The sequence below is a fragment of the Phragmites australis genome, chromosome 6 (genome assembly GCF_958298935.1).
Source record: "Phragmites australis chromosome 6, lpPhrAust1.1, whole genome shotgun sequence".
NCBI lineage: Eukaryota > Viridiplantae > Streptophyta > Magnoliopsida > Poales > Poaceae > Phragmites > Phragmites australis.
The window spans coordinates 39,872,945-39,892,765 of NC_084926.1; the positions used below are offsets into that span (position 1 = coordinate 39,872,945).

The window sequence follows — 19,821 nt, forward strand, 5'->3', positions numbered from 1 at the left end:
ATCAAACATATACCAACAGCGAAAAGCATCATGTCTGGCCTTGTCACAAACTTGGCATATGACCTTGGATTGACCACCATCACCAGAGGTGTTTTGGCCACGACCACCACCACTTTGAGATCAATTCCTGTTGCAACCCATGCCCTGACCATGACCACGTCCACCTCCTAGGCCTTGCCCACCATGACCACTACCACCTAACTAGTGCGGTTTACATGATTGGCAGAGACGGTAGTATTGATATGCAAGACGGTGTTGTTATGTTCTTGACGAAGCTCGTAGCTGAGGAGATGAGCATACAGTTCACTCAAGTTCATTGGCATAGTTTCGCATTGTGATGGAAGTGACCAGAGAATCGTAGTATGATCCTAGGCTGGTGAGCAGGTAGGCGATAACTCCAGACTCCTGCAATGGACTATCGGATGATGCCATGATGTCGGCCAAGGACTTCACTTTCTAGAAGTAGTCGACCATTAACATGCCTTTCTTCTGTAGGCTGGCGAGTTGGCTGCGCATCTGCTTGATCTTTGCCTGCGAGTGACATCCAAACATGGAATCAAGTGTTTTCCATACCTCTGAGGCAATGTAGAGGGTCATGACATGAGAAACCATCTCATTCATGGAAGAGAGCAGAGCGCCCAACACCGCTTGATCCTGCTTGTACGAGTTGAGGTATTCAGGATTTTGTGTCACGCATGCGTTGTCGCCTGATCTAGTGGTGATCATCTTGGCCGGCATAGTTAAGAACCCATCAACGTAGCCCTCCAACTACTGTCTATGCAGGTAGGGCATGAGTTGGGTCTTCTAGACGAGATAGTTGTCTCGGTTGAGTTTAACATTAATGAAGTTGCTGAGAGCGGGAGTGGGGTTGGAGTTGGAGTTGTTGAGGCAAATGAGTTCATCAACATGGCTGCAGTAAGGCAATGGATGAATTAGGCTCTTGGTACCATATGGAAACATGTATTTGCAGCAAGGATCTCCTCCGATCCCTTCATGTTATATAGACAAATTGGAGATATACAAGGAAGTATTTGAACGGCACTATCTGTTGTTGGTTATGCTATAAGGAATCAACTATCCTAATTTACAAATGATTATATCCCTAATTCAACTGACAACAAATTATGTTACAAATATATCGACTTTATTTAACAAGAACAGACCACAATGCAAGGTACAAGAAACAACACATAAATGACCAACACACTCAATCAACCTCAAATCTTTTAAGCCAAAATTGGGCCTTCCTTCCAATGCGAATGCACTTCGGTTGCCACTAAAAAGACTTGGCTTTTGTCGATTTTGTGGCAACATTTGTGATTGACATCTCCAAATTTCATCTAATCGAAGCATGGCACCGTTACACGCCCCAGCACCCAAGGGTTGTCTGGAAGAAAGCTTGAACGATGGGTGAACTACCTTAAGAGAATGAAGAAATTCCAAGAATGAGAAAATCCAAGATCTCACTAACTTGTTTGAAACAATCAAGTGAAACGCTCTTGTGGATGCTCATCGGACACAAAAAACATCCACTCCATGAACAACCACATCTAGGTCATAGCTATCTACTATGCAACGGGCTTGTCATTCAACACTCAATAGTTATGGTTGCAAATGCTAGTCCCACATAAAGCTAGTAGGGAAATGGCTATTTGGTTGCTACTCAGTCAACTCACAGAGGATGGACTACCATAAGAGGATGAGGATACCAATGAAGGGGTTGATATAAAGTAACACTAATCGATCTTCGTATGGGAAATTAACCAGTTAGAAAATGATGAAATAAAAAAAGAAAGGTGGACCTCCGGTCAAGATACAACTAATCATGGCACTCGAAGTCATTCTATGCTTGGACTCTTCCTAAGAGCGCCGATGGCTATCCACCCAGGAGGCAGTTCCTAGAGTGAATTTGAAAAAGAAGGTGCTCTCCTTGGCGGTCATTGAGTGGGCTAGGAAGCGATAAGTCTCGAGGATCACTTTCCTTCTTGAGGGTGATGCCAACACCAGATTCATCCACAACACGGTCAATGCTCGCAGAAGGCGCAACCAAATCTTGAGGCTCCGTACAGGACAATATTGGGTGACTTTCATGCAGAAAAAGCCTCCACTATTTAAAGCCACTTCCAGCAGGTTATGGCTAGGCCGGCGTCGAGGGACACATCAACTGGAGCATCCTTAACTTTTCATAGGTGAACCTCTCCTTGCTTGATGGGCACCCTTCGAAGGACGAAATTCTCTATGCCATTAAGCTCTCGCCTTAGGACAAGGCATCGGGGCCAGATGGCTTCACCAGGTGTTTCTTCATGGCTTGTTGGCACGCTATCAAACCTGAGGTGATCGTAGCTGTCACTTTCTTCAACCATCGCTCCTCTGGCCTTCATCTCCTAACCTCAGCAAATATTGTGCTTTTGCGGAAGAAAGCAGGCGTTGAAGCCATCATAGACTTTAGGCCAATTAGCCTCATTCACTCTGTGGCCAAGCTTGTCTCCAAAATCCTAGTTCTTAGGGTCTCCCCCACCTGGACTCCACAGTTTCCACTTATTAGAGCGCCTTCATCAAAGAATGCTGCATTCATGATAACTACATGAATGTCAAGAGTGCGGCCAGAAAACTCCACAAGAGCCACACCCTGACCCTTCTCTTTAAGCTTTCTCTTTAAGCTGGATATCTCAAAAGCATTTGATTTTGTTCAGTGAGACTATTTGCTTGATCTCCTCACCAACTTGGGCTTCCCGTAGAAATGGAGAGATCTTATCTTGATTCTTCTAGCGACCTCCACTTCGCGGGTCTCTCTCAATGGAATTCCTAGGCCACCTATCGCTCATGGAAAAGGGGTTGAGGCAGGGTGATCCGTTGTCATTCATGTTGTTTACGCTTGTCATTGACCCCCTCCAACGTCTTCTCACCTTCGCTTCCCTAATGGGGTTCCTTGGACGTTTAGTCGAGAATTTCAATGATGATAGGATGCAGGTTTCAATGTACACCGATGACAGGGTGGTATTCATCTTAGCAACGACCCATGATGTGGCGATGCTGGTAGAAATCCTTCACTCCATTGGGCAGGCCTCTGGCCTGCAAACCAACTTCAGCAGAACGTCAGTCACTCCTATCGATGCTAGGCTTTGGACCTGAACGTGATTCTGTCGGACCTGTTGGTGGTCATCTCCAACTTTCCTATCACCTATCTCGAACTGCTCCTCACTATCGGATAGCTGAAGGCATTGGTGCTGCAACCGATGGTCGACAAGGTCATCGAGAAGATGTCTTCTTGGAAAGGGGAAAACATGACACCTTCAGGTCACCTTAGCTTGTAAAAGTTGTGATGACCTCCCTGCCCATCTACTTCCTATCGATGATCAAAACCCAATCTTGCGCTAGATCAACAACGTAAGGGGGCAATTCATTTGGATAGGATGCAAGCCCATCACGGGAGGCAAATGCAAGGTGGCATGGGAAAAAATATGCAAGCCACTAGCTCTTGGAGACCTTGGAGTTCTCGACCTCAAGTTCTTCAGTAGGGCGCTTAGGCGCCGCTAGCTTTGGTAGGAATGGGGGTGATGCAGGAGGCTTGGGTCGATGCTCATATGCCATGTGACAACTTAGACCATCTTCTCTTTGTGGCTGCCACCTCTATTACCATTGGAAGCGGTACGAGAATTTCCTTTTGGCACTCCTCTTGGGCTATGGGACACAGGCCAAAGGATCATGCACCACTTCTTTTCGCGATTTCTACAGCCAAACGGTGCTCCCTAAAGGAAGTGATGACCCACATGATGTGGATTACTAACATGGCCTCCCTTCGACATGTCTTACGAGAGCACATCCTTCAATTCATTTGGCTTTGTAGCGCTACACGGGAAGTGAACCTTCAACCCGGAGTCCATTACTCCATTGTTTGGAAATTCTCAAGCCAAGGCGCCTATTCTGCGAGTTCCGCATATTCCATCATGTTCAAGGGGTTCATTTGCACAAGATTCAGCATGCTCATTTAGAAGGCGTGGACGCTGCTGAAGTGCATATTTTTCGCCTGGTTGTCCAATCAAGATAGGCTTTGGACCGCGGATCGTCTCACCCATAGGGCTTGACCTTGCAATCCTATTTGCACTTTGTGCAAACACTCTCCTGAGTCTTGTCTCCACTTGGTAGAGGAATGCTCCTTTACTAGGAGAGTCTGGCAGGGTCTAGGAAGGAAGCTAAGGTAGCCAGCCATCCACCCTAAGGCATGACCGCAGAGTCACTCCATTTCAGACTAGTGGATCGCCATAACCCACTGCATCCCTTCGTCTCGGAAAGCCTTGAGGTCGCTGGCTATGCTTGTCTCTTGGGAGATTTGGAAGGAACGGAACAGACACACCTTCGATAGAAAAGATAAGCCGGCAGCGGAAATCCTGAGCATTGTGCTTGACAAGACGAGTATCGAGGCATTTGCGGGGGCGCACCACTTAGAGTGCTTTGTGGCGAGAGATTAGCCCACTCTCCCCTTTCGGGTGTTTTGGAGACCTCAACTATGACTGGGGGTGGAGAAGTCCCTTTTGCTCCTTTTATTTTATTACACTTTTGGTCCGTCGGGTCCTTCTCCTTTTTAATACATAATTGACAGCTCTCTTGCAGGTTTGGGTTTCAAAAAAAAAAAAAGGAACCTAGGAGAGGTCCCACACCGGACTACAATGACAATGACTAATATAGAGTATGGAAAGAGTGGCTAGATTGAGAAAATGAGAAAGGGTGACTACAAGAGAGCCCATCACTTACCACCAGCTGGTGAGAGCAACAACTGTCGGAGAAGGTAGCAAAACAACAACAGAAGTTCTAGATGTGAGGAAAGAAAATGGACAAGATTGGGTGAAAGGAGGATATTGGCATGCTTGGTTGCGGGTTTCACCTCTAATGCCAGCAGCCAAAAAGGTTTAGGAGTCAAGATAGAGGGAAATGCACGTGTACACAAGCAAAAGTTTCTAGATCTAACAAGATAAATAGAGAGGGAAAGAAGGGAGGGCGACATTTAGAGTGATGCTGGAGGAGGGGGCTAGTGTTACTTGCTTGCCTCCTTTCCATGGTGAGACATGAAAAACATGCTACCATAATGGCGTATAGTCACATGAGAGTGTAGTCCTTGAGAGTTACAGTTGATTCCAAAGAAAGACTAGACTACAGACAACAAAACCATAAAATAAATTGTTATATGATCTTAGTAACATCAATCAATGTTCTTAAAATTTCACACCTCCTACTGTTGAGTCGCCTAAAAACATGGACGATCTCAATCGACGGAGGTAGCGGAGGTGGGTTTGATTCTAGCAGAATTTCTTCATTTTCGGGCTTAGAGAGAAATCGCATGGCCACAGGCTGGACCGACAGTGGGGTGGATGCGTGAGCAGAACAGCGAGGTGGTGGGAACGCCTCTAACTGCGTGCGGTGGAGGACAACCGGACTAGGGAAGGGGCAGAGGCGCCGCCGCCGCTAGGTTAGCGTGGGAGTGCCAAAAATTGTAACGTGTGTCATGATTGTCCTAGAAAAGGAAAAAGTCCATATTGCCTCCTTCAACTATTGCTCGAGTCTGTTTGTCCCATTCGAATCGCAAAACTAGATATCTCACATCCTCCAACTATTCATACTGATTCAATTTACCTCCTTAACTGGTTTTGATGGTGATTTTATCGTACGTGGCAATGGTCCCCACATGTCATATGACATCTCATCTCTTCTTCTTCTTCCCTCTTTTCTCTCTCTAAAAAAAAGACGGCTGGCATGCACACCAGAGTGTGTCTACCTTGTTCTCATCGATGAGCACGCCGGGGGAGCTGACGAGCCCCATCACCCGGCCATGCCATACCACGAGCTCCGTGCCGATGACGATGTCCGTTCCGATGTACTCCTTGAGGAATGCCTCGATGATGATCCTCAGGTTCACGGTGAGCGCGCACCGGCCCCCGCATGTCGAGAACACGTGCCACGACTCCGGGTAGAGGTCGGAGCCATAGAACTTGGGCAATACGACGTGCGCCACGACCTCGATGTTGGTGATCCTAACACCGGCCATGGACGTGAAGATGAGCACCTGGATGCCAGCCGTTCCAGACATGAGGTAGTAGAGCAGCAGCAGTCGCAGTACATTGTCGATCTCAAACACCATGTGCGCGAAGCACGCCACAGAAGTATGGGAAAAAGCTCCAGCCGCACATCAGCGTGCCATCCAGGTCAGCTCGAACTGGGGCTCACTAAGGATGGAGATCGATGCGGTGAGCTTGCCGCCGAACTCAGAGAAGCAAGGTGCGAACCCTCGGTTTTTCCCAAAAACAGAGCACCACTGCCGCCGCCGTCAATCTCCAGCTCCAGACGCCATCCATCCTATCTGAGCCCACAATGAGCACCGCCTGCTCCTACTCTACCTCCCTGGCCCCTCCTTTACCTCTCTCTCTCCGTAGACGCAACCGCCTCCTTACCAAGCCGCTATGGCTGCCGCCCTATCCTGCTCATCGCTACAAGACCTCCCCGTCCGATCCGAGCCCATGGCGAGCATCACTGTGCCCCCAACACTCTTTCTCAGGCCCTATCTCTCCCTATCCGTGCCCATGCGAGGCCCTCATCGAGAGCACCTCCTCCGCCACCCTTCTCCATCATTGCTGGCCGCCAACGAAGCTGTACCGGCCAAGGCAACACCACCGGAGCACTAGTCGCACCTCACAACACCCTCCCGCACCTCTTGTTTAGCCCCAAGTCATCGCCACCAACTCTGGAGAGCTCTCGCTGCCGTTATAACCAGCGTACGATGACTTGGACCCCACCTCCTTAGGCGCGCACAGTAGCGGCTGGGTACCACGAGGGATTCGTGGCCGACCGCCTCCTCCGTACGAGCCCATGCCCGTGCGAGGCCACCATCAACCCGCCTCCTCTGTTGCCTTTCCTCTCCACCGTCAGCCGCCCTAGTGCACCCCCAAGCAAAGCCGAACCACAGACGAGCTTCACTGCATCCCATGGACCCTCTTTTCGCTCTCCACGCCGAGCTTTTGTGCCGTTTGGTTGGTTCTGGCCAAACTCTAGCGAACACGCTATGCCGAGCCACCTCTCTCTCTCTCTCCCTCGATGCCCCTCTCTCTGTTTGGTTGACACGTGGGATCCGCTGTGCAACCTCAGCGTCTTTTGACCTGGTCGAAGCTAAATTGTCACAACATAGGACAAAACCACTATCCAAACTGCCCGAAGGAGGAAAAACAAACAACTTCAATTGTGTGGGAGCTTTCATATCTGATTTCTCGATTCATTGAAAAAAATCAGACATAGACAATAGTTAAAGGAGCTAAAATAGAATTTTTCCACAAAAAATTACTCTTGGAAAACCAATCAAGCTGGACCTTCCAAGTTCCAACCCATTCCACCAAGCCAACCTAGATCGGACCGCAGGACGACCCCTGTTACTGCCAAGCACGCGGAGACGCGGAGTCCAAGCCACACCCAAGTATGTCCGCCTTGGCTCTGGGCGCCGCCGGCACCTGGCCGGAGGCCGTCGTTCAGTGCCTCCTCTTCCTCCTCGCCGCGGGCATGCTCGTCGCGCTCCACTCCCTCCCCCGCCGCGTCGCCCTCCGCCTCCGCCGCTCCGGCGGCGGCGGCGGCTCCGCCGCTGCCCAGTCGCGCCGGCACTTCGCGCAGGGCGCCCAGCTCCTCGCCCGCGCGCGTGCTGCGGCGCCCAAGCCCCCTGGCCCGCTCGCTCGCGCGGCCGTCGCAGAGGCCGACCGCGCCATCGCCCTCGACCCCCGCGACGCCGCGCCGCTCATCCTCAAGGCCCTAGCCCTCGACCTCCAGGGCCACCGCCTCCCGGCCCTGCGCACCCTCGACGCAGCCCTCGCGCCGCCGCTCGCCCGGTCGCTAGAGCCGCGCGAGCGAGGGGACGCGCTCGCCAAGCGCGCCGAGATCGCCCTCGCGCTCCACCGCCGCCGCCGGCTCGACCAGGCCGCAGCCGATCTCGCGGAGGCCGTTCTCCTCAGCCCCGAGAACGCCCGCGCCCACGCGCTGCTCGGCGAGTGCTACGAGAGGAAGGGTCTCGCCGCTGAGGCCCGGGACGCCTTCAAGACCGCGGCATCCATCGACCCAAAGCTCGCAGTTGCGCTGGACGGTCTCCGTCGGGTAGACGGGGGCGAGGAGGGCAATGAAAGTGACTGATGTAAGCAAACTTGTAACCTCAATTCTTGTTTTGAGCTGCTGCCTGTAAGATACTGTTGATCACATCTTAGACTTAGACTATCACATAATTATGTGCAGGAAGCAAAAAAGAAAAAAAAAAGGCGTCATTTTTGCTACAAACTAGCAAACGTGCCATAACAAAGACTATGTTTCACCATAGTCAGTATTAAGTCTTAACTACAGGTGCGTTGCTTATAAAGAATAACAAAGACACTATATTTCACCATAGCATGACACTAGCAACATCACTTTGCCACAGTACCTAGTTCTAATTGGCTTTGTTCTTGGGAGCGCTAACCGCCTTCGCATCTGGTGAACCCAGCATGGATCCGAACTCAGTTGCTCTTGCTTCATGTAGTTGAAGCAAGACTTAATAGCTCTCTCCTAGATAGAATGATCAACGCTTGTCGCTTGGTTTGTTCGAATGTGGGAATCAAAACTGTTCCGCGTCAAGCCTTTGAAAGCTCACAACATTTTTCACGCTATCATGGGTAAGAGAGTCCCTCCACACGCTTTCAAGACCCTCTTATCCATGATGCTGTGAAAAATGTCGTTAGCTTTTGGAGGATTGTGGTGCTACAGTTTTAGTCCAACCTTCCAAAAAACCAAGGTTTTTTTTAGGAGAGTTTTGTTAAGACTTGCTTCAGCTATATGATAGGGTAACCGAGTTCAGATTCATGTTGGATTCACCCTATCGAGAAGGCCCCCAAGAACAAGGACAACTAGTCCTCCGTCTGTACTCTTAAGAATAAAAATAAATATGCATAGAATTAGATACTATGGTGAAGGGATGTTGCTGTTATCCTACTATGGTGAAATATAATATCTTTCTTCTGGATGAGCATTTAACTTATGTTGCATATTGGGGTGGAATGAACGACGCCCTTGAAGTGGTAAATGTGATGTGTTATGTGGTCCTGCTGTAATCGCTTACCTTGAATATGTTACTTATGTTGGTTCATGTTGTAGATTAATGAATTTGCATTTTAGTTGAATGAAAATATGAGTGGCTCAATTGTTGACTCTGCTGGTAATAATTTAGCTTAAATATCTCTATTTACATTTTCCCCATATTTTTTAGGGAAACCAATACTTTTTTTTCCTGAATGCTTGTCTAGACTCTACTAGTGAATGAAATAATCGCATAGAGTCTAAAGGTATCTGTTAGCAGCATTGGATGCTCCTTTTATACATTGTTTCCGTTCTTTTGTATTTTGTTTTTGGATAGTCTACCACTCAACAGAGAGATGATTTGTGATACACATTTTTTTTACACTATTGGTCTATCAGTAGCCCCTGATTAGATACACTATAAAAGAGGAGCACACCGAATCTCATCATTGTATATCAAAACATCTTATCTTGAGGAAGTTTAATGATCTCAATAAGAATTCCCTTTCCAAAAGATAAGTCACAAGAGAGATCAAAAAGAAAAAGAAAACTAGAAGAAAACGAATAAACAATGCCACAATACAACACCTAAAAGGATGGAGTGCCAAAAAAGGTACTGTAGGGTCAGAACTGTATCTCAGTGACAAGTAGAATGAGATGACAGATAAGTCTTTCAAGTCAAGTATCACTGGCCTGCCAACAAATTGATATCTTGCCTAGGTTATCAATCACCCAAACAATTGCATTGGTAAGTCTATGATACGTTTATTTATATGTCCAGCTGAAACTTGTGACTGTTTTAATCTATGAGAGAGTGTTTATTTAATCTATATTGGTGGAAATCATGCTATCCATTCATCTATTTTTTTCGTCCTAGAGACAATATGAGTACAGAATATATTTTCCTGGAGAAATCTTATTAGTTCTCAGATTCTTTTAGTGTCATGTCAATTGACAAACTTGACCTGGCATAATGACATGGTAGTTTTATTCGCTGTGATCTGTATCCTCACTGTTGCGAGGGCTCAAACCAGGATATGCACTGTCTTGGGGGAAAAACAGATGTGCCCCTAGGGGAACCTGCACCCTAATCTACACCATTGAGATTCATTGGAGGTACATGCGCCGGGGTATCTGGATGTCCAGAACAACAATATTGATGGTGAAGACATGAAGGAATGTGCTATGCAAAGGTGATTGTTGCAAAATGTAAGATGTTTCTACAACACAGCTACTGCACCCAGGCCTGTCTACATTTGTTGAGCTGACAAGAGTTTTGCGCATGGTAATAACGGATGCTTTTGTAGGCAGTTCTTTATTAACCAGTGGATTATCTGTTTTCCCTCGGTCTTACAGTTTGCAGTAAGGCCTTACATTTCTTTTGGAATATGCAATTTCTTTATAAACCAGTAGCCCTTACATATCTATTGGAGTATGTGATTTTGCGCGCCGCCATTGTCATCTGGGTGCAGAAAAAGGTGCAAGTTTGGGCTTTGATTTGATCCTCTTCGAGTCATCCTGCTTCCCTGCGAGAACGGTTTCCTTTGGTTCATGTTGCCCTTGGTTCCCTCGTGCACCTGACGGTCTGGACATGGAATCAGATGTAGAGTTGTCAAAAAAGCTCGAGCCTCGTGAGTTATTTGAACTTGATTTGTTATAGCTTGATTCAAGCTTCGTTTTAGACTATAACAAACCAAGTTTAAGTTAGTCATTAGTTTGCGAGCCTATCGAGCTCGAATAGCTTGTCAAAAGCTTGGCTAACTCTAACTGCTTTTCGGCGAGTAAAGCCGGTGTTCATTCATTTTTGCTAAATTTATTTTTTTAATTTCATCATCTAACTTAAAGTTCAATCATCCAACCTTAAAGTCATATGATTATATGCATATATTTAGCTCATAAATAGAGCTAAAAAAAATTCAAGTTTCGTGAGCTACTTGAAGTCGACTTGCTCTAGCCAAATTTGAGTTCGGCTCAAGATCCTAATAAACCAAGCTTAAGTCTGCTTATAGGCCTGGACAGATCTTTAATTCAAATCGAGGTTGGCTCAAAATTCTATCCAACTTAAATTTGAAGCGATGTGCTCACTCGAGCTCGTTGACAGAGATGCACCGTGAGGCTAGGCAGTTCTTATGGTCTTAACATGGGAGACGATCACCGGTAGCCCGGTATCACCAGGGATCCTTCTGTTGGGCTTGTAGCCTGGTGCAGTATGATATGAGGGTTGTGAACTGTGAAGTGAAGTCGCAAGTCAAACGAATTCTGCAGCGCTGTGTCTCGTGGACTACGACACGCTTTGGCATCGCGTCTCTGTTTGCTCGCTATGGTCTACGTCTGGCGGCGTTCCACGGAAACTCGTCACTTGAACGCCATTATGTGACCAACGCGTCACTAAGGTGGCGGTGGGTCAGATTGGATCAGGACTCTACGGATTTTAGGTCTGATAGGGCAGGTTGAAGTATAGAAACCATCACGCGGGACCATCAGGTCGGGTTTGTATCTTATTTTACACCTGTGGGTGCCACACGGATCTCGAAATCTCGAGCCCATTACCCTGTCGACTCATTCCCACACCCTCGCTCCCCCAACCTGTGGAGCACGACCCGTGTGTGAGCGTCCCATCCCATCCATTCTGCTCCTCTACTAGACCTCTACCCAGCGATTCATACCATTAGATTGAGCGGCGCGGTGGCTGAACTGGAGGAGGAGAATGCACGGTTGCAGAACGAGAACTCGAGGCTTGCGCGGGAGCTGGCCCGCGCGCAACACCTCCGTGACGGCATGCGGCGCACGTGTCATGGTACGACCACTAGCGATACGACCGTGCCAATCCCCCACAGCGAGGCAGAGTGGGCGTCAGTTGTCATCCTCCATGGCGAGGTAGGGCGCAGGCGCGTGAGGGCACGACGAGCGAGGGCGCTCCGGGAGACGGTGGTGGATCTCACTGTGTACGTGCACCTGTCCAACGCCGCCGAGGCGCCAACATCCGCTACGTCATCGCTCGCTAGCTTAGCGTGCTCCTTTTCTCGTGCGTCGGTGCGTGCCCCCTCCCCTTCCCTCCTCTGATTCCTGCAGAGTTCATGCTCCTGGTCCAGCGGATTCCCTTGGGTCAGATCTGAGATCTCGCTGTGAGCCTACGATACCGTTGTCAGGTTTTGGGTCCACCATCGGGTCTCGATCCCCACCGGGGGCAGGGCTTAGGTGGATTTACACATGTTTTAGTTTTTAGGTTTGAGTCGGGTTTTATATTTTGGATTTTAGGTCTGGTGCGTTTCTTGCTCCACTCAATTCCGACGTGTTGCCACCCCTACCCGTCAGTGAACGATTTGGCCATCGTGGATCGGTGAACAAGAATGAAGTAGCCAATCGACAAGAGAAAATCTTGGCCAAAAGAACTTCAATGAAATCTTTGCCTACTACATCACGAAAATCTAGTACCAAGGGCCTGACTGGATAGATATAACATGACGTAAAAAAAAAATCTTTTTTAAAAATGCATAAAAAGCTTTTAAGCGTTTGGCATACCAGGTGTTATACTTTTTGCAAATATCATAGTTATTTTGGGAGCTTTAAAAAAATCTATCATGGACCCCTTTTCTTAAAGTGAACTTTTATTTAGGCCTCTGTTGCTTACCAAATCCCTTAACTCCAATATTCTATGCTTGATATACTGAAAATTGTTGTATTTGAATGCCAAGTGCTGTAGTATCCAGGGTGCAAATGGCACAAGTATTGAAAAACGGTGCAAATTTATCAAAGAAAAAACATATCTAGGACTCTAGGTGATGTTATGTTCATCATCCATGCAGAATTGCGCGTCAAAGTATTATACCATTTTAAAGATATAAAAAGACAAATGTGAGGGTCAATATAACTGCAAGATATTTTTTTTTATCTTGTAGTGTTATTACTCCAGAATTTTCCTTTTTTATATCCTTAAAATACGATCAATTTTGAACTTGAAATTTTGCATGCATCTAGAGAATGACCTCATCTAGAGCTATGTAAAGTTTAAAATTTTTAAAAGCTTCTAGGTATTTTTTTTGATGAATTTGCACCGTTCCGAATTGCTGTGCCATTTGCACCCGTAGTATCCAAGCATCCTCTAAGCTTATTGAAAAGGAAGCATGCTCTAAACTTTTTTTTAACAATGTTCTCTAAACTTATTCAAAAGGCAACTTATATTACGTGCTAGCTGCATGGCTTCGACGCTTTTCTCCCAAAACCCCTCTTCTCCGCTCACAGTATCTATATACGATATATTAATATAAAATAAACGAGTTGTTTTTTTCTACATCCACCCCATTTAATATACACTGATCAATTTGCACCCTCATATTAATTTTTTCTAACAGTCTAGATTCATTTGATGGCGTGTCGTCCCATCTAACGGTCCAAGCCGTAATCTCTAATGTGCTTCGTTTTGGACTTTTGTAACAGCCGTGGAAGGCCAGTCAGTGGTTACAGCTGGACTTTAGAGCTAAAACATGTACTTCCATTGAATAAAGACTAGTTTTGGCAGCCTTAAGTTGGAGGGGCAATTAACTTTTTATCATCCTTATCGGTGGGTGTTCTTAAATACCATCGTTATCAGAACAAAATGCCACCAGGGACTATTAGATTGTTAATTTATTATCATTTTCGCTGACGTGGTGGCATCTTTAAAGGAATATTCCTCTACAAATTAACTCAATTACCTTTCCTCTTCTTTTTTCCTCCCTTCTTCCTCACCTGCCGCTGTGACCACCTCCCAAACATGCTCGCGCTTCTCCGGCCGACGGAGGACGCGCGCCGGCCCCCTCACCCTCCCTCTCCCCGGTAGGAGCGCGCTCACGGCCAAGAAGCTCGTGCTGCTCCACTCCCTCGTCGTCGTGCAGGCGCTATGCAAGCTCCTCGTTTTCGGCCTCTCCCCACAGCTCCTCGTGCTCACCAAGCTCAACTCCGATGCAGACGCCAGTGCGGCCATGACCTTCGTCAGCAACAGCGCCGAGGACACCGACGGAGCGAGCCGTATGCTCCTCTCCGGGTGCGGCACCTGGGCCGCCCCTGTGGTAGCCGTCCACCGGAGGGAGAGAGGAGGCACGCCGGGAGAGGGGGGCTCACCGGCAACGGGAGATGGCCGAAGAGGGGGACCGTAAGGGCGGTGGAGGGGAGTTGGATTTGGGCCACCGGGGAGAGAAAGAGGTGGCCGACCAGGGTGAAGGAGGCCAGAGAGGAGGGAGAAGGCCGGAGGGAAGGGGAAGGCTGAGCATGGCGGGGCTCGCCAATAGGTTGGAGCTGGGCGGGCTCAGTAGCGCGCCGGTGGGGGAGGAGATGGGCTCGGCTAGGGTGAAGAGGTCGGCCGGCGCTGGGACGTGGCCAACACGGCAACTACTCTCTGGCCTCCCATGGAAGAAGAAGGACGGACAAGTCATTTTACACTTCAGGTGGCATTTTGTCAAAGTTTTTAGTAACGGTGATATTTGAGAGTACGCCACTAGTAAGAATGGCAAAAAGTTAATTGCACATAAGTTGAAAGCTTAACTTCGGTGTCTTCATTTAAGCTAATTTTCAGAGGTTATAACATATGTAGCATGCCCCCACCAGGTTCTCGTGAGAACATAGTTGAGCATTTCACCTCTTGGTTCAGTGAGGAACAATCCGACGTACTATGTGATCATTACCTATCTATGATCTGAAATCAACGGTTCAAGTGTGGAGAAGCCCTGGAACTATGTGATCATTGTCTGTCAGGTTGGAGTTAGCTATGCTTGCCGTTTACCAATTTTGTTTTTCTCGGTCAAAATTTTGCTTGAGTCGTAATATATGAAGCTTAATTATTACTTGAAATTCGAAATTATTATTGAAAATGGTTCCCATCCTCTGCTTTCACTGACTTATCATGGATATAATGCATAGTTCCTCACTTATTTGGGTCAAAAAATGGTTCCAATCCTCTGCTTTCGTACAAACTCGAGGGTTTTTTTGAACGACGCTTCCCTAACTTACGCGGCCTTCTGAGAGGCCAGAGGTGAAGAACGGAGGCTCGAACCCCCGCCGGTTTGACTCCTCCTTAGAGTCTTATCGCCGAGCTCCATGCTCGTTCGCACAGACTCGAGAGTTGAGACATCACTAGAGAAAATCGATGGAATTGTGTAACGTTTGGGGCCAGCTGAGGTTCAAAACACGGGTCCCGAAAAGAGTGGGTGGGATGCGCTACTGATTGCCTGCCGAGGCACTCATCGTGGCGTCCTCCACTCCCCCGATGTTTAGGTGCAAGGATGCGAACGGAGGGGCCGGAGAGGATCTTCAGGTGGTCGTCGATGCCATGAACGTGGCTGCCTCTCGCGCATGCCTTCTCGTTTCTGATTGTTTGCCGTTGGTTGTCAAACGTGAGATGATATGGTTTTAGTGGCGGGGCTAGGATTATTGCGTTGGATGTGCACTTAAAATTTTCATAAGACTGCTAATTTAATATACGAGTATAAAATTTATTAAAAATACAATATAAATGTATTAAAAATGTCTTACTACATCGTAAATGCAATAAATAAGTTTGAAATTTGCAAAAAAAAAATGCAACATAAAAAGTTTAAATATAAAATAAAATCTTACATAAATTCGTGTTAAAAAGAAAAAAATACACTGATAATACCATCGTTGAATCATCAGCAACATCTTGGATGACATCGTTCCCTCATGAGCATCTCTTAGCCACTGACAATGTGACCGAATAAGCTGAGGGTCTCATGATCAGTGAGATAAACAAAGCCCTAGCCGTTCTATTCTCACAGATCAATTTCCTATCCCTTCCCTCGGTCGTTCTCATCCGTATCCTCTCTCGCTCTTCATTATTCTCTGTCGATCTCGTGAGGAGAAGACGCAGATCGGCCAACCACGGGCAGGAGGTGGACCGCATGTCCTGGGACGGGCGGCAACGGTGGTCCAAACGGGAGAGCCATGGGATAGCGATGGCGGCGGCAAACCAAGCTCTTCCCGCGGCGTGCTGCCTTCTTTCATCTCCACTTTACACGCGTTGCCTTGGGCATACACGAAGGAAAGAAAACCAAAAGATCTGAGTGGATTTTTTGTTTCCTGGGAAATCGGCACCTGGCTACATTATTCTAGAGGAAATGGATTGACATTTCCTCCGTTCCAAACACTCAGTGAACTTAGAGCTTTTTTATTTTTATATTTTTTTATTAAAAATTCAAATAAATAGATTCTTCGTGAAAAAAATTACAAAATTAGACGTCTACCGCCCTCTCATAGTGCGGTTAGGCCTTACCACCTCTGAGAGGGCTGTAAGCAGTCCCACAGGCTCTTATCGCCCTTTCATGAGGCGGCTAGCCTTCAGCCCTCCGAAGGCGGGCAGATACAATACATGAACAGTAAACCTCAATGAACAGTACTCTGAAGTTCATTTTCACTCGTATCTTCTCTATTCAAAACAATGATGTTATGTTGCTCCAAAAATTCTAAAAATTTTTTGTACGTGTTACATAATCCATGTGCAACCTATTTTAATTTAATTCACCCAAAAAACCTGTGTAGAATTTAAACTAAAATTCTTCAAAAAAAGGCTACTTTTATAACTTCTAGCAATTGTTAGCGCCTCAAATAAATTTTTAAAAATCTGGTAAAATTCACTAATATCAGACTTCCCATAGGCGCCTTCACCACCGAAAGGGAACATGGGTGGGTGGAAACCTTAACCTCTAGGTAGATTTGGCCAAATGGGCCAGTAGCCCATTAGAGAAAGAAAATCGGCCGAATTGAAAGAGAGAAAAAATGGGCCAAGGGTGGATGGGCCGGCTGAAATAGAAAAGAAAGAATGGAGGCATGCAGTTGTATTTTTTAAATTAGATCATGTGGTTTCTGGAAATTATGCAAATCCTAGAATTTTGCGTATAAACCCTAGGACTTTACAGAAAATTCCGAAGATATTTTCTTGCATAAAAGTACCGCTAGAATTTGAATTTTTCATCTATTTTTAGCAATTATGCAATATGTATTTCTATATTATTTTTACTATTTAAATTGCCAGCTATGCATTTAAATTCAATAATATTTGTATAATAGCATAGACAATATCAAAAAATTGCAGTAATCCTATCTTGCAACACGATGCGACCTTACCAGCAGTAATGCTTATGTCATCAAAATATGTAGATGGCTGGCATCATAAACAAGGAGTTCGTTGCGCTAAGTGAAGATGGCTGCAATTATCTCACTTGGTCATCAGATGTCCGAATTGTACTAGGAGCGAAAAAGCTTTGCTGCCATTGGCCTAAGAACAAGTAGTGCAATGGTTCCCACGAATGATGAGAATGATCAGACACTTTATTTTTTCTGCCACCATCTCTCCCCCATATTGAAGGATGAATACATGGTAATGACCAGTGCTAAGGCTCTATGGAATGCATTGTAGGAGCATTTTTTAGCGCCTTAAGTGCGCCATCAAGTCTCTTGCAGAGCAAGAATGAGTCAAGCTCCATTTCTGTGACTACAAGCATGTCAGAGAGTACAACTCCATCCTGTATCGCATTTGCATACTTCTGTGTCTCTATGGGAAAGAAATCTTAGAAGAGGAGAAAATTGAGAAGACTCTCTCCACTTTTCACCCGAATGCGACAGAATCCGCACGCAATCACCGTCAATCAAAATACAAGAAGTATTCAGAACCGATTGACGTGTTGCAACTTCGAAGTTCATGACAAAGTCATAAACAAAAACTTCTTTTCCCAGCCGTAAGGAAAGAGTAGTGGCCTTGAAGTCAACCACATCTCTTTCAAAGCACGTAAGAACCGCAATAAGAAGTGGGGAAGGGAGAAGAAAAGTGGTGGCAGACAATGTCAAACCTGGTGATGATAATGGCAACAATGGAATAAATCAAGCCATATAGTGAGCAGAACCAGAATTTGTAAAGCACCAAAGCATGTTGTGGAAGTATACCAGAAGAAGAAGAAGGAGCAGCCAGAAACACACCTCACCATTACAATGGGGATGAAGGTGGACAAAGTAGCCATAATTGAAAGAGTAGCATCTCACATGGAAGTTGATGATGCTCCCACACTAACAGTAAAAGACCTTTCAATGAAGGATGCAAAGGCCTCCACTTTGCCCTCCTCCACTGCCATAGAAGACGCCATGAAGGATAAAACGAAAAAAAGCTATTGAAGAAGAAGTGGCTGAATATTTCACAGACTCTATCTACGATTAGAGTAATTAGCCATCTATTTAGTTGCTGAATTTAGAAGGATTGAATGAACAAATGAAAGCTCTAGAAGAGCAAGCTTACGTGCAAACAATATTTTTTTTGGTATTTATAGAATATGTGTAGCGCCCGCATGGAGGAAGTGTGTATTGTGGATATTGGAACCACAAACACCATCTTAAGAGAAAATATGTATTTTCAGTCTATTAGAAATAACTCTGAAAATGTGATGGCTGTCACTGGTAATGGTAATTGCATAGTAGGTTCTGGAAGAGCCATAGTCATACTATCTATAGGAATTACTTTGCACATTGAAGAAGCATTGTTATACCTTGAATCTACAAGAAATCTCTTAAGTTTTAAAGATATTCACGCTAATGATTTTCATGGAGAAACTGATGAAGAAGATGGGAGGGAGCACCTATTCATCACTAAGCGTGATAGTGAAGTGAGAATACAAAAAAACTTTCTTCCATGAAAAGTGGCTTATATTACACTCGCATTAGAGCACATAAAGTGTTCACTATATTGAAGACAGTGTTTTGTAGTGCATAATTATTCTCTCTATGTCATGATAGATTTGGTTACTCTAGTCTTAGAATGATGAAGAATATACTTACTAACTCACAAGGTCATGACATAAATGTATAGAATTTCCCGAATTGTGAAGATTTAGTATGCGCTGCATGTGCTACCGGGAAATTAATAATAGACTGTCGACCTTAAAGGTACAAAATGAAATCTCTGCATTCCTAGACTGAATCCAGGGGATATTTGTGGTCCAATTCAGCCGCTCTTTGGTATATTTTGGTACTTTATCGTATTAATAGATGCATCCTTGAAGTAGTTGTATATATGTCTATTATCTATCCACAACCAGGCCTTTGAAAAGTTGATCTCGCGGATCATACAAATCTGGAATAATTTTCCTGACTATCGAGTGATATCCATTAGAATGGGCGACGATGGAGAATTTTCTTCTAAAGCGTCTGATGATTATTGAACTGGTATGAAAATTAAAGTTGAACATTTTGTACCGCACGGACTAGCCGAAGCACTGAGAAAAAGAATAAAATTCATTGCTAGACCTTTGTTGCATCTTAGGGACATGCAGTCTTATATGCAGTAGCTCTAATTAATTATAGACTATCCTCCTATAACATTAATTCACCTATGCAACTAGTGCAAGAGGTAATTATGAAAATTTTGCATTTACATAAATTTGGATGTATTGTTTATGTGCCAATACCGCTACCACAGCGAACCGCTATGAGACCTTGCATACGGCCCGCTTTGCTGACTGCATATTTGATGAAAATAATTTTCTATCATTAGGGGAGGAAATATACCCTTGGATGAAAAATATTGGGTTATTTGGCATTCGGAAGGAATTACGACACATGATCCTCGCACTAGTGAAGCGGATGATAAATTGCAAAAAAAAAAATTATCGTCTTGCAGAAATTAGTAAACGATCTGTCTTGTCATTTTTGTGATTTAAAGAGCGTGACTAAGTTGCATATGCCTTCACGCAATGCACCGGAGAGAGTGGAAGTACC

General features: G+C 45.8%; 1 protein-coding gene across 3 annotated transcripts; it reads left to right on the forward strand.

The window, feature by feature from the left end:
- The first annotated feature begins 7,364 nt into the window (after positions 1-7,364).
- LOC133922431 (uncharacterized) lies at positions 7,365-10,492 on the forward strand. Of its 3 annotated transcripts, XR_009910463.1 has the most exons (3): positions 7,365-8,158; positions 8,257-8,361; positions 10,104-10,492. XR_009910463.1 is itself a non-coding variant. In XM_062367768.1 (2 exons), the coding sequence occupies exon 1, from the start codon at positions 7,459-7,461 to the stop codon at positions 8,155-8,157; it is 699 nt and encodes a 232-aa protein (XP_062223752.1). In that variant the 5' UTR covers positions 7,365-7,458; the 3' UTR covers position 8,158; positions 8,257-9,193. The 3 variants fall into 3 exon arrangements, 2 of the variants coding, with proteins under 2 accessions (XP_062223752.1, XP_062223753.1); XM_062367768.1 differs by lacking the exon at positions 10,104-10,492 and having other exon boundaries at positions 8,257-9,193; XM_062367769.1 differs by lacking the exon at positions 8,257-8,361 and having other exon boundaries at positions 7,366-8,158.
- Positions 10,493-19,821: the final 9,329 nt, after the last annotated feature.

What these genes read in the sequence shown, in the direction of transcription:
- LOC133922431 (XM_062367768.1), top strand. Translation starts at nt 7,459, where the DNA reads ATGTCCGCCTTGGCTCTGGGCGCCGCCGGCACCTGGCCGGAGGCCGTC.